This window comes from Theropithecus gelada, chromosome 9 (genome assembly GCF_003255815.1).
Source record: "Theropithecus gelada isolate Dixy chromosome 9, Tgel_1.0, whole genome shotgun sequence".
Lineage (NCBI taxonomy): Eukaryota > Metazoa > Chordata > Mammalia > Primates > Cercopithecidae > Theropithecus > Theropithecus gelada.
This window is the reverse complement of record NC_037677.1, coordinates 31,909,895-31,923,514: the sequence shown is the minus strand read 5'-3', so window position 1 is coordinate 31,923,514 and position 13,620 is coordinate 31,909,895. Positions and strand designations below refer to the sequence as shown.

The 13,620-nt window shown below is 39.3% G+C and overlaps 1 protein-coding gene across 1 annotated transcript in view; it reads left to right on the top strand.

The window, feature by feature from the left end:
- TMEM236 (transmembrane protein 236) overlaps positions 1-13,620 on the top strand; it is a 45,219-nt gene that overhangs the window by 15,822 nt on the left and 15,777 nt on the right. The window contains exons 2-3 of the mRNA XM_025397591.1: positions 3,142-3,214; positions 8,285-8,426. Coding sequence (XP_025253376.1) covers positions 3,142-3,214; positions 8,285-8,426 — 215 coding nt within the window. The remainder of the gene's footprint in view (positions 1-3,141; positions 3,215-8,284; positions 8,427-13,620) is intronic.

Genomic DNA, 13,620 nt, shown 5'->3' with positions numbered 1-13,620 from the left:
GTTCGAGTGATCCACCCACCTTGGCCTCCCAAAGTGCTGGAATTACAGACATGAGCCACCAGGCCTGGCCTGCTCCAAAGAAAATAAAAAAAGACATGTTCATAGATAGACACATATATTGTTATGAGGTTAATGAAAGAAATGATGTAAATTCTTTCTCATCCAAGTTTAAACTTTAAAAAGAATCTGGATTACTACATAATTCTTTAAGAAAGAACCATAAACTGTATACAATTTTTAATGAAAGCCTTTAGGTAATTTTAAAAATTTGAATAATTTCAATATAATTGATTTATCTTCTAAAAATCTGTATATTTTATTTTACTCATTTAAAAATGTTGTCCTGAGAAGGGTTCATGGGATTCACTAGACTCTCAGAAATTTCATCACACAAAAATGATTTAGAAACATTATTCTAGATGCTGGAAATAAAGTAGCAAACAAGTCAGACAAGGTCCCTGCTTCCACAGAACTTACCTCGGGGGATGAGGAAAGAGGAAGACGACAAACAATAAACAAAGAATCAGCAGATTTCTAGGTAGTCATAAGGGCTATGTATACAACTCGTGTGTGTGTGTGTGTGTGTGTGTGCCTGTGTGTGTTTCCTATACTATATATGAGAGTAGGAGCAATAAGAGAAACCACATCATGTACAGCATGTAGACTAGGGTAATAAGATTCAATTTGATTCCAATCACATTGTGTGTTCATCAAAGATTTTTTAAAATTGTGATTAAAAACATACAATGTAAAATTTACTATCTTAATCATTTTAAGGGTATGGTTCAGTGGCATTAAGTACATTCACAATGTTGTGTGACTATTGCCACCATCCACCCACGAAACTCTTTTCATCTTGCAAAGCTGAAGCTTTATACCCATTAATCAATAACCTCCTTCCTTTCCCCAATGTTGGAGCATTGACAAGATGGGTTTTACATTTTAAAAGCATGATTTCATTAAAAAAACATGAAGACAATGTTTTTGCTATGCAAGAATAGAACCACCAACAGGAAACCAGTTAGGAAATATGGCAGATGAGAGGTGACAGTGGATGAACCACAGTGTTGGCAGAAAAGGAGTTTGAAATGGACGTTGGCAGTAAATCAGACAGGATTAGATGATGGACTGGAACAAGTATGGAGGAGGACTTGGGTTCTGTTTCGGACATGGTAAGTCTGAGTTGTGTCTTTGTGTCTTTGCCAAGTGGAAGTGTCTAACAATTGGGTAGACAAGTCAGGGTTCAGAAAAAACGCCAGAATATATTGTGCAGTCCTGGGCAAATAAGTGGTATTTGAAGCCAGGATGAGATAATCCAGGAAGATAATATAGACAAAGAACAGGCCTGGGAATAGTCTCTGGGGCATTGTCGTCGTTTAGAGGTCAAGTTGAGAAGAAGAGATCTTTATGAGTGACTTGTCCAATCTTACTTAGAAAACTTAGTGTTGTAGGAACTTGGATCTCAGCTCAGACAAACAGAGAAAGCTACCAGTTGAAAATTCCATCAGACTAGTCTTAGCCAGGTTGTACTAGGTCTGGCCATGAGAGAGGGGTAATCTCATCTTCTAATTTATATTTACACCTAGGACGTCTAAGATGGCGCTGGGATGGGGGAGGCAAGACAGCACCAAAGAGAAATTGTTCTCTATTATTTTATTCTTTATAATTTCAACTTGTATTTTAGATTCAGGGGGTACGTGTGCACGTTTGTTACACTGGTATGTTGCATGATGCTGTGGTCTGGGGTGTGACTGATCCCACCACCCAGGTAATGAGAATAGTACCCAATAGGTAATTTTTCAACCCTTGCCCCCTTTCCACTCTCCCCTCTGTAATGGTCCCCAGTGTCTATTCCCATCTTTAGGTCCACGAGTACCCAACGTTTAGCTCCCACTTATAAGTGAGAATATACAGTTTTTGGTTTTCTGTTCCTGTGTTAATTCATTTAGGATGGTGGCCTCCAGCTACAGCCATGTTGCTGCAAAGGACATGATTTCATTCTTTTTATGACTGTGGAGAAATTAATAATTTGAAAGCATTCAACACTGCTTGTACGTAGAAAACATTATATAAATGGAATTAGCATAATATATATTAACGAATCAAAGAGGAGGTAAATATTTCATTGTAGAAAACCTTTGAATAAGTATCCTTCGTTGTCCCATAAATTAAGAATGCTAAACATACGTTTAAATTTTCTATTTTATTTATTTATTTAATTTTTTTTTTTTTTTTTGAGACAGAGTCTCACTCTTTTGCCCAGGCTGGAATACAGTGGTGCGATCTTGGCTCACTGCAAGCTCCGACTCCCAGGTTCACACCATTCTCCTGCCTCAGCCTCCCAAGTAGCTGGGACTACAGGCGCCTGCCACTACGCCTGGCTTATATTTTGTATTTTTAGTAGAGATGAGGTTTCACCGTGTTAGCCAGGTTGGTCTTGATCTCCTGACCTCATGATTCACCCGCCTTGGCCTCCCAAAGTGCTGGGATTACAGGAGTGAGTCACTGTGCCTGGCCACATTTAAATTTTCTGTGTCATAAGATATACTATTTTCTATGTATTATATCTCAATAGCTATTGGATTGGTTGATCATGCAAGGTTTAAGAAGTGGTCCAAAAACAAGTTTGAAAAATTATGTCATTTTTATGTATGTATAGTTTTTTTGGTTCTAGTAAAAAAATTTAAATGTTTTTAAGTGATCTTTAAATATCCAATAGTTTATCATCTCTAAATGTACTTTTGAAAAATAAATTTTAAAACATGGGATATAATATAACTTGAAAGTCATGCTGTTCATTTATTCAGTTGGTCACTACAGCCTCACCTCTTGGGCAGGATTTTAATTAATGAATTATGAACATGTTGAATGTCATTTGACTTGTGATTTGATGCTTTTAATAGTTTGTGGTTTGCTAATTATTTGGAAATCTCTCACCCCTTTGTTCTAGAAGAAGCATTCTGGTTTCTGTGCGGGTTCCTCTTTGCCATACGCAAACATTTGGGAAATGGAAATAGGGAAGCAGCAGCTTCTTAGAAAAACTATAGATGAATGGAACAGGAACTGCAAAATTAGCAGAATGTAAGAGGAACTGTCGATCTTGTCCATGATTGCTTTGGCTTATTTTTTCTCCTTTGCTAGGAGACCTGTTCTGATGATGTGTGTGGTCCTCACCACACTGCCCTGCCTCACCTTTTCCATAGCAGTGACTGAGGTATGGAATTTTGACTTCTTCTGCTACAAGATTATGAGATTTTATAATTTCTTGTTATTGGAATTTGATAGAGCAGCGTGCTCAACAAAGTTCTTGACATTTATGTAATCCAGTCTTCTTCCAGGTTACAATATATGTTATTTAAAGTACTAAGATCGTTGTTACCTCTGTGATTGTGAAGGAAAGTCTAATAGCCAATTTTTAAAAATTAATTTTGTGTTTGTGTATGCAAGACAGAAATGATATTTGAACATTTAAAAAGTGAAAAATGTGAAAGTTGATCTGTATTTGTTTCTTCTGTCAACCTGATGTTTTTCACGATTGTCCTCAATTCTAAATGAATACAACAGGATCTAAGGGAAGGACCACTTAGGTTTTAATACCTTTGATAAGATGTCCATTGATAATAATTTGCGTGTGTTATTTATTTGAAAATAATGATGAGTTTATGTTTTGACTATATATATAGCTTCAAAAAGTCTTGGATATATACCTGCAGGGCAGGAATATCTTAGGCAGAATTTTCAGGCTGTAAGTACTTCATTATCCAAGAAGGTCAGAGAAGAATGCCCCACTAATCCTATTGATTTGCAAGGTGCTGTGAAAGATAACTTTTGTTTTCCCAAAGCATACTTAATTTACTTAAATGACTTAATTTACTTTGTGATATTTCACTTTTATGTGAAGCAAATATTCATTAAGTGTATATTACAGGCCAGGAACTGTTAGGTACAGCACATAGGGGACTCTGGAAATATGGCAGCGTCTCTGGTAGAATTTTCTGACATTAGAAATATAAACAGGCAGTTAGAACAAGTATCACAAGTGTTGTGAGACAGGGCAGTACCAAGTAATGTATGACATTAGAAATTACATGGTTGTCAGAATGCATCACAGGTGCTGCTAGAATACATCATAGATGCTACATTAGGACAATGTACGAATGCACAGAATAATTTTGGGAGGCCACACAGATGCGCTTTGCATCCAGTGAACTGCAACAGATGAATATTTCAATGTAGAGCTGTCTTTTCCCCTCCCAAAGACCTTGTAAATCATTTGGAAGGTTCCCAAAAACTAAAAATTTAGTTTACAACCTTTTAAGAAACATCACTGCGGTAAACTGATGGCATATCTGGAGCTTGATAGCCCTTTTTGGTTATTTTTTATGATGTCTCATCCATTGTTACATCTTTTTCTTTCCTTTCATTTTTTTCTTATTTAATTTTCACCAAAGTATGACACATAAACAGAAAAGTGCACGAAAGGAAAAAGTACAGTAACAATGGAATACCACAAAACAACCCCTGGGTAAGCATCGCTCAGGTCAAGGTCAAGAAGGAAACCTTGGCCAACTCCATGCCCACGCTCCTTTATTTGCATTTAGTATTTTATTTTAGTTTTGTATCAGAAACCCATTGCTTGCTCATTCTTTTTTTATGCTCCTTTCAATGACTCCCTTTCCCTCCTTTCCAGAAGTCACTTCTTACTTGACTTCTGATACTGCAGGCTAGTTTGCCTGTTTTTGAAATTTTTCCACCAAGGAAAAATCAAATGGTGTCTGGCTTCTTTTATTTAAAATATGGTTGTAAGGGTCATTTGTGTTTCTGTGAATACCTGAAGCTCATTCGTTTTCAGCTGTAGAGTATTTCATTTTATGAAAAGGTCATAATTTACTTCTATGTTCTACTCTTGGTCGCCATCTTGGTTGTTTCCAGTTTTGGCAATTACAAATAATGCGGCTGTGAACATCTGTGAATATGTCGTTTGGTGTGCACATGCAAGCATTTTTGTTGGTTACATATGCAGGAGCAGAATTGATGAATCATGAGATACTGAAATGTTACATTGTGAGAGATAAGGTCAAACAGCTTTCCACACAGATTGTGCTGATTTCTATAGCATCTCTATAGAACCCACCAGCAGAGAAGGAGCATTCACCAACACTTGCGTTGTGTTTTATTTTTTTGGAGACAGAGTCTTGCTCTGTTGCCCAGGCTGGAGTGTGGTGGCACACGTGATCTTGGCTCACTGCAACCTCCGCCTCCCAGATCCAGGCGATTCTCCTGCCTCAGCCTCCTCAGCAGCTGGGATTACAGATGCCCACAACCACGCCTGGCTAATTTTTGTATTTTTAGTACAGATGGGATTTCACCATATTGGCCAGGCTGGTCTCGAACTCCTGACCTCACGTGATCCATCTGCCTCGGCCTCCCAAAATGCTGAGATTACAGGTGTGAGCCACCACTCCCGGCATCATCGTGTCTTTTTATTTCAGCTCTTCTGGTGGGTATGATCCTGAATTGCATTGTACTTTTAAATTACATTTCTCCCGTAATTAATGAGGTTGAGCATCTTTTCATCTTGCCCATTTTTTATTGTGTTGCTTATCTTTTAAAAATCTATTTGGAAGACTCATTTTCATATTCAGATTACACAAGCCCTTTTTGATTATATGTATTGCAAATATCTTTCCTCTCTGTAACTTGTGTTCACACTTTTATATCTTTTTCATGAAAAGAAGTTCTTAACTTAAAAATAGTGTGGTTTATCTATTTCTTTCCTTTATGGATAGTGCTTGGGTCACTTGCAGAAGATTTTGTCATTGTGAATCTGAACTTCAAAGTCTTAACATCTTTCCCTAATTTTTATATATATATATATAAAATATATATTATATACATTATTTATATATATAAAATATAGATATACACACACACATATACATATAATTTATTTCTTTTCTTTTATTTTTTTGAGATGGAGTGTTGCCCTATTACCCAGGTTGGAGTGCAGTGGTGCAATCTCTATTCACTGCAACCTCCAACTCCTGGGTTCAAGTGATTCTCCCCTGTCAGCCTCCCAAGTAGCTGGAATTACAGGTGTGTGCCACCACACCCGGCTAATTTTTGTATTTTTCATAGAGATAGGGTTTCACCATGTTGGCCAGGCTGGTCTCGAACTCCTGACCTCAAGTGATTCACCCGCCTTGGACTCCCAAAGTGCTGGGATTACAGGTGTGAGTCACTGTGTCCAGCCTTCTAATTATATTTTGAAGACTGTATTGTTTCTTCATTCTTTTTGAGATTCACAATACGTCTGGAATTGATTTTTGTGTATGTTGTGCAGCAGTGAGTTAATTTGTTTCACCATATAACATTCAATGAACCAAGCACCATTTACTAAAAAGTCCATCCTGCCCACATTTCTCTGCTGTGCCACCTTTGTTATAAATCAAGTGCAGATATACATAATTCCTATGCCAACACTACACTGTCTTAGTTCTTGTAGCTTTCTACTAGTTCTTTATATCCAGAAGAGTAAATCTTCCTAGCTGGTTCTTTTTCTTCTAGAATTTCCTGCCTTTTTTATTTCCATATAAATTTTAGTATCAGCCTGTCTTTTTCCACAAAAAGTTGCAATATTGATTGAAGTGGCATTGAATAGTATCATTTTTTTAAAAAAAATTAATATATTTGAACTCTTTTGTCTTTGGTATTTAGAAATAATTTATCCATTTGGAGGAGATTTTCTCTGTGTACAATCAAATAGTCTATGAATAATGACATTTTGTTTTTCTTCTTTCCAATATTTACACTGTTAATTTCTTTCTTTCTTTCTTTCTTTCTTTCTTTCTTTCTTTCTTTCTTTCTTTCTTTCTTTCTTTCTTTCTTTCTTTCTTTCTCTTTCTTTCTCTTTCTTTCTTTCTTTCTTTCTTTCTTTCTTTCTTTCTTTCTTTCTTTCTTTCTTTCTTTCTTTCTTTCCTTCTTTCCTTCTTTCCTTCTTTCCTTCCTTCCTTCCTTCCTTCCTTCCTTCCTTCCTTCCTTCCTTCCTTCCTTCCTTCCTTCCTTCCTTCCTTCTTTCGGAGTCTCACTCTGTTACCCAGGCTAGAGTGCAATGGTGTGATCTCGGCTCACTGCAACCTCCGCCTCCTGGGTTCAAGCAATTCTCCTGCCTCAGTTTCCTGAGTAGCTGGGACTACTGGCATGTGCTACCATGCCTGGCTAATTTTTTTGTATTTTTAGTAGAGACGGGATTTTCACCAAGTTGGCCAGGCTGTTCTCGAACTCCTGACCTCAGGTAATCCACCCGCCTCATCTCCCAAAAGTGTCGGGATTACAGGTGTGAGCCATAGCACCCAGCCTACACTGTTTCTTTCTTTCTCTGGCCCATTACCCTGGCTAAGACCTCCAGGACAATGTTGAACAGAAATGGCCATGGTGGCATCTTTGTCTTATTCCTGATTTCAGAGGGAAAACTTTCAATATTTCATCATTAATACAATGCTTTCCATAGTTTTTTGTTATTGTGGTTTGTTTTTCTTTCTGTTTTTTGGTGGAGCAGGGTCTTGCTCTGTCACCCAAGCTAGAGTGCAGTGACACAATCACAGCTCACTGCAGCCTCAACTTCCTGGGCACAAGTGATCCTCCCACCTTAGCCTCTTGAGTAGCTCAAACCAAAGGTGTGTGCCACCACACCTAGCTAATTTTTAAATTTTTCATAGACATGGAAAATTGTTGTTCAGGTTGCTCTCGAGCTCCTGGGCTCAAGCAATCCTCCCACCTTGGCCTCCCAAAGTGCTGGGATTATAGGTGTGAGCCACCACACCTGGTCTTGCCACAGCTTTTTATAAACACTTTAAGCAGGCGAAGGAAGTATCCCAAAGTCTAGCCGGAATTATCTGAGTTCTGTCTTCTTGGAAGATCCTAAATGTTAAAATTTGTTCCCTTAGCTCTTTGAGACTGGATTCTTAGAAACTCTGCTCAGCAGTAGAGTTGCAAGGAGTTACCCCTTCAATATTACAGGGAGCCCACTACTACATTTTTACATGCATTTACCAAGGTCTGTCTTTAACTGAAAATAGGCTTCCATTGATATGAATCTTTATGATTGCTTTAGAAATGGTTCAATATCTTGTGGAGTTTAAAACGTGACAAGTTAAAAACCAACCTTCTAGTTTTTTAGTAAATGTAATTATAATTAATTTAGTGCTGCATTCAGACTATTGAAAGCATTTTGAGCAGAGAAAGCACAATAATTTAATGCTTCTAAATGGTTTTCTCTAAACAGGTTCAAAAGAGCATTAATGGGTCCCCTGATGTCTTACCTGATATGTTACCTGACCTACCCGTGTCTCTGGTTCTGTTATCCCTGATCGTGGTTGATATTATTGAAAAACTCAGGATATATCCTCTTAGAGGGAGTCAAAAGAGTAAGTGTTCTTTTAAATATGAATATTTTTTAAAGTTTGATATATCTTTCACATTTCTGCCACTCTGTTATGTGACAACATGTTTAACGATACCTTTTCTTAGGGCTAACATTACTGATAGAAGACTGTAAACGAAGATATCTAAACATAATTATTTTTAAACCTACCTTGATAGCTAGATAGCTGCTTTTGTTTCCTATCTGCATTTTGGTAGTACTGATAAATTAAAAATTATCAAATAATTAATACCAAAAACCTTAATGTTTATTCCAGCAAGAAATTATCCAAGTAAATTATTTAGATGTATATTTTTCTAGGAAGTCTCTTAAACCATATTTTTTTTTTTTTTTTTTTTTGAGACGGAGTCTCGCTCTGTCGCCCCGTGGCCGGATCTCAGCTCACTGCAAGCTCTGCCTCCCGGGTTTAGGCCATTCTCCTGCCTCAGCCTCCCGAGTAGCTGGGACTACAGGCGCCCGCCACCTCGCTTGGCTAGTTTTTTGTATTTTTTAAGTAGAGACGGGGTTTCACCGTGTTAGCCAGGATGGTCTCGATCTCCTGACCTCATGATCCGCCCGTCTCGGCCTCCCAAAGTGCTGGGATTACAGGCTTGAGCCACCGCGCCCGGCCTAAACCATATGTTTAAATGAATTAATAAAAAGCTTAGTTTGGAGACTTTTACTACAGGAATTAATATGACTGTGGTAGTTGTGTCCTAGATAATTATGTGTGTGTGTGTGTTTTTTTTTTTTTAATTATACTTCAAGTTCTAGGGTACATGTGCACAACGTGCAGGTTTGTTACATATGTATACGTGTGCCATGTTGGTGTGCTGCACCCATTAACTCGTCATTTACATTAGGTATATCCCCTAATGCTGTCCCTCCCCCCTCCCCAATTATGTGTTTTTAATTGTGAATTATAAAAATACCAAAGATCGCACTAATAAAACCAAGCTATGGCTGGGTGTGGTGGCTCACGCCTGTAATCCCAACACTTTGGGAGGCCAGGATGGGAAGATGGCATGAGCTCAGGAGTTTGAGACCAGCCTGAGCAACATAGCAAGATGCCATCCCTATAAAAAAAATAAAATTTAAAGAAAACCCAACAAGATATGCCACATCTCCTCCAAAGTGATGAGTTGAAACTAAATACAGATTGGCCCTTACAAAAAGGTATTTTGTTAACAGAATATTTTATTTATTTAGTCATAAATTACTCCAACTTTTATTAAATTTCATGCAGTAGTATCTGTGTTTAATTGGCAGTATTTGTATGCTAGTTACCTTGTGGCTAAGATTTTGTCATGTTGTGCATTTGAAATGGGTAAGGTTTGTCAGTTGTTTTCTGATGGGGTGAATGGAGTCAACTGAGTGAGGCTCAGGAGACAGCTTCAGAGTGACGGGGTCACCACTGGAGCCCGTCAGTCATTTATCGGTCAGATACCAGTACCTTCCAGTCACTCTTGCTGCTCAGATGGAAAACAAAACTGAGGTGGAGGCCACTAGGAAATTGCAGAATCTGAGCCTGTCACTTTCTACTTCATCCTTGGGAGGGAGATGACGGTCTGTTATGTCTAACATAACACAGGTGACATGTAGGTTGATAAGATGGCAGTTGGGGGCATCTGTTGAGCAGAAAGCCCACCCAAGTCACATCTGCCCTCCAGAGTTAGGAGTATTTGTCTTAAACTCAGGAGAGCTGGGAATCTCCAAATCCTTTGCTACATCTCTAGATTCCTTAGAAATTCAAATCTATTTTTAAATTTGATTTTTTTTTTTTTAATTTGAGCTGGAGTCTCGCTGTGTTGCCTAGGCTGATCTAGAGTTCTTGAGCTCAGGAGATCCTCCTGCATCAGCCTCCTGAGTAGCTGGGATTCTAGGTGTGCACACCTGCACCCAGCTTTAAATTGGATGGTTTCTGATGACTCTGTGTTTTCTATATTAATATAAATTTCCTGTGCAAGTTTAAAGGTCTTTTTAAAAAAGAAAGACACGTGTATCTTTTCGGGAATAAGTTAATGACATTTTATTTTTGTTAGTGATGAATTATTTTTTTATTTTTATTTTTATTTTTTGAGATGGAGTCTTGCTCTGGAATGCAGTGGCATGACCTCTGCTCACTGCAACCTCTGCCTCCTGGGTTTAAGCAACTTTCTTGCCTCAGCCTCCCGAGTAGCTGGGATTGCAGGCATGCACCACCATGTGTGGCTAATTTTTGTATTTTTAGGGAAGGCGGGGTTTCATCATGTTGGCCAGGCTGGTCTCGAAGTCCTGACCTCAGGTGATCCACCCACCTTGGCCTTCCAAAGTGCTGGGGTTACAGGTGTGAACCACCGTGGCCAGCCATTAGTTGGATTTTTAAAGGGGAATTTTCCTTGTATCCATAACTTCAACAGTGACACTGAGGACTGAAATAAGACAAAGAAGAAGTGGATCTGGGGGAGAAGACTCTAGAATATTTTGTACAACTGCTTCTCACTTGAAGAGCCTTCTTCTTGAGCCGTTCTCCATCCAAATTTAGGAAGATTAGTGTCTGATTTGATAGTTCAGCCGTTTAATAAATTCACACTTAAAAAAACTAGCAGTCACTTGAAATGCCTTTGTAAATATGAATGATACATACTTTTAATTTTTATGCAAACCTCAAACCCAAATAGTCTCCTACACTGATTTCAACATGAGATTAATCATATAAATTATGTAATTTTTTGAATCCATGAGGTTTTATCATTTATTCCTTGGAACGTGAATTAATATATAAATACATTAACGTGTACATCTTAAATACATAATTCTGAACCTAAGCAAGTATACCATAAATATGGTTTCACTACAGGTGGTACTTGCAAATTAAAAAAATTGACTAGAGGTGGGGGATGAACAAGATCTAGCATCATTTGACTCCCTTTAGGAATGTGGGAAAAGTGAATATGTTCTTTGCTCTTTCCAGATAGTCTGAAATGCATCCATGTCTGTTAGCTAGTAGCAGTCTGGACTTTATGTTAGATGAAACGAACATAATCTACAATGTATGGATTTATGGACACTCTTACAGCATCCTAACCATCTTCATTCCAAGCTACAAAACTTTTATCTTTGTGTAGCTTTTCCTTTTCAAAAATTTTAAATAAAAGTTATTCTGCAGATGAAATATGCTTATGCTTAAAACAGTCTTCACTGGACCAAGGAATCCTTTTTACGAACCTCCTATTACCAGTGGAAATTTCTCTGTATCAAGTAATTATCATGCAGCAGCTTCTAACTGCCGCGTTTCATGGTGGTTGCACCGCGTATGGGAGCATTTTTCTGACGTGTGGATCTCCGCAGCATGGCAATCTCACAGATGTACATGGTACCTAGGAATGCCAATCCCCAGTCACGTGCACAAATAATAAGAATACAAAGAATAGCCTGTGAAAGAAGAGGACTTCTGTCTCCTCTTCTTCACTGTCTCTTTCCTGCTCCCATTTAATTAATTAATTAATTAATTAATTTTTTGAGACGGAGTCTCGCTTTGGTGCCCAGGCTAGAGTGCAGTGGTACAATCTCAGCTCACTGCAGCCTTTGCCTCCTGGGCTCAAGTGATCCTCCTGCCTCAGCCTCCCAAGTAGGGAGGGCACCACCATGCCTGGCTAATTTTTGTATTTTTAGTAGAGATGGGTTTTCACCCTGTTGGCCAGGCTGGTCTCTAACTCCTGACCTCAAGTGATCTGCTTGCCACAGCTTCCCAAAGCACTAGGTTGACAGGCGTGAGCCACTGTGCCCACCTGCTGCTCCCATTTTAAACCAGACCCACGGTGGGTCTCCTGTGCCCTTATTTGTTGGTCTAGACCGCTGGCGACCCTGCTGCATCTGCTTTACACTCAGTTTCTTACTCTCATGTGCAAACCCCTTGGCATATGCTGTTTTCTACCACTCCTGCTCAGCTCTGCTCTAAATGCTGTTGGTGCTGCTGTTGCTTGTGTCTGGGGTATTGGTGGATGTGCTGCTGGTGCTTTAGATTGACTTCCTTTCTTCTGCTAGTGGGAATACTGGCTTCCTGCCCCTGAGTTCTAGTTTTCTAAAGAGGTCTCAAACAGAGCACTAGAATAGCAGTTTTTGCTTGGAAACAACAGCCTTTTAGCCCTTAGAGTGTATATGTACCAACAGATTGGCTGGGCTTCAGTGATTTCAGATAACGGCCATTCTACTCCCCTGCAAACCACCACTTCCCCTCGCACTTATAGACCTTGTGGCTGAATGTGACAGAGCCGGACTCCTTCTTTGAGGCAGCTTTTCTTCATGGGGGTCTCATAGGTCCTCAGATCAGGCTTAGCTATATCGTCTGAACCTCATTCCTGGCCACTATTAGAGTCCTCTACCTATCACCACCTAGATTCCTTAACCCCCATCAAAACCAGTGGGTGCAAACAGACCCACAAGAGTGTCCATGATTAGAGAGGGAGTTTTCAGTCCTACTGTCGAGACTCATTTGAATAGGACTTGCAGCGTAGGCCAGACACCCTGTTACAAAGTGGTACAATAGATTATAATAGCTAAAGGACTATGGTGCCACAGATGAAGGAAAACTTCATTTTATCTAAGGTGTTGAAGGTAAGAAAAGACTAAAGGGAAGATCTTGGATTTGCGGGAGCTTATAGGTAGACATGGTGAAGAAAGCTTTCTACATAGGAGAAAGGTTGGGCCTCCAAGAACTAAGGTGTGTATGTAGCAAATGGCCATGTTTGGGAAGTGAAAATGAAGCAGTGTTGTTGTCTGGGGTAAATACCCAAGGTTCATCATCTCGCCCCAAGAAGATTAAGGACGTGGACACACACAAGGAGTGAGTTTAGGAGCGGAGGTTTAATAGATAAAAGAAAGGAGAGCAGCTCTCTCTCTTTCGAGACAGAGGGGCTCCTCAATGGGAATTCCGGCCCATGACAGAGTGCACTGGGTTTTATAGACAGGCTTTAGGAGGTGGTGTCTGATTTACATAGGGCTCACAGATTGGTTGGACTGGGTGTGATGTTTACATAGTGCCCAGAAAAGGCTGGTCACCCCACCCTAATCTTATTATGCAAATAGGCTTTCCAGTTGGCTGGTGCCATGTTGCCTGCTCCTCACTGTACACACAGCTGGCAAAGAGAAGGAAGATGGAGCCACCATTTGGACCATGCCTAGTCCCAGGTGGCCTTTTCCTATTGGCACAGCAGCTG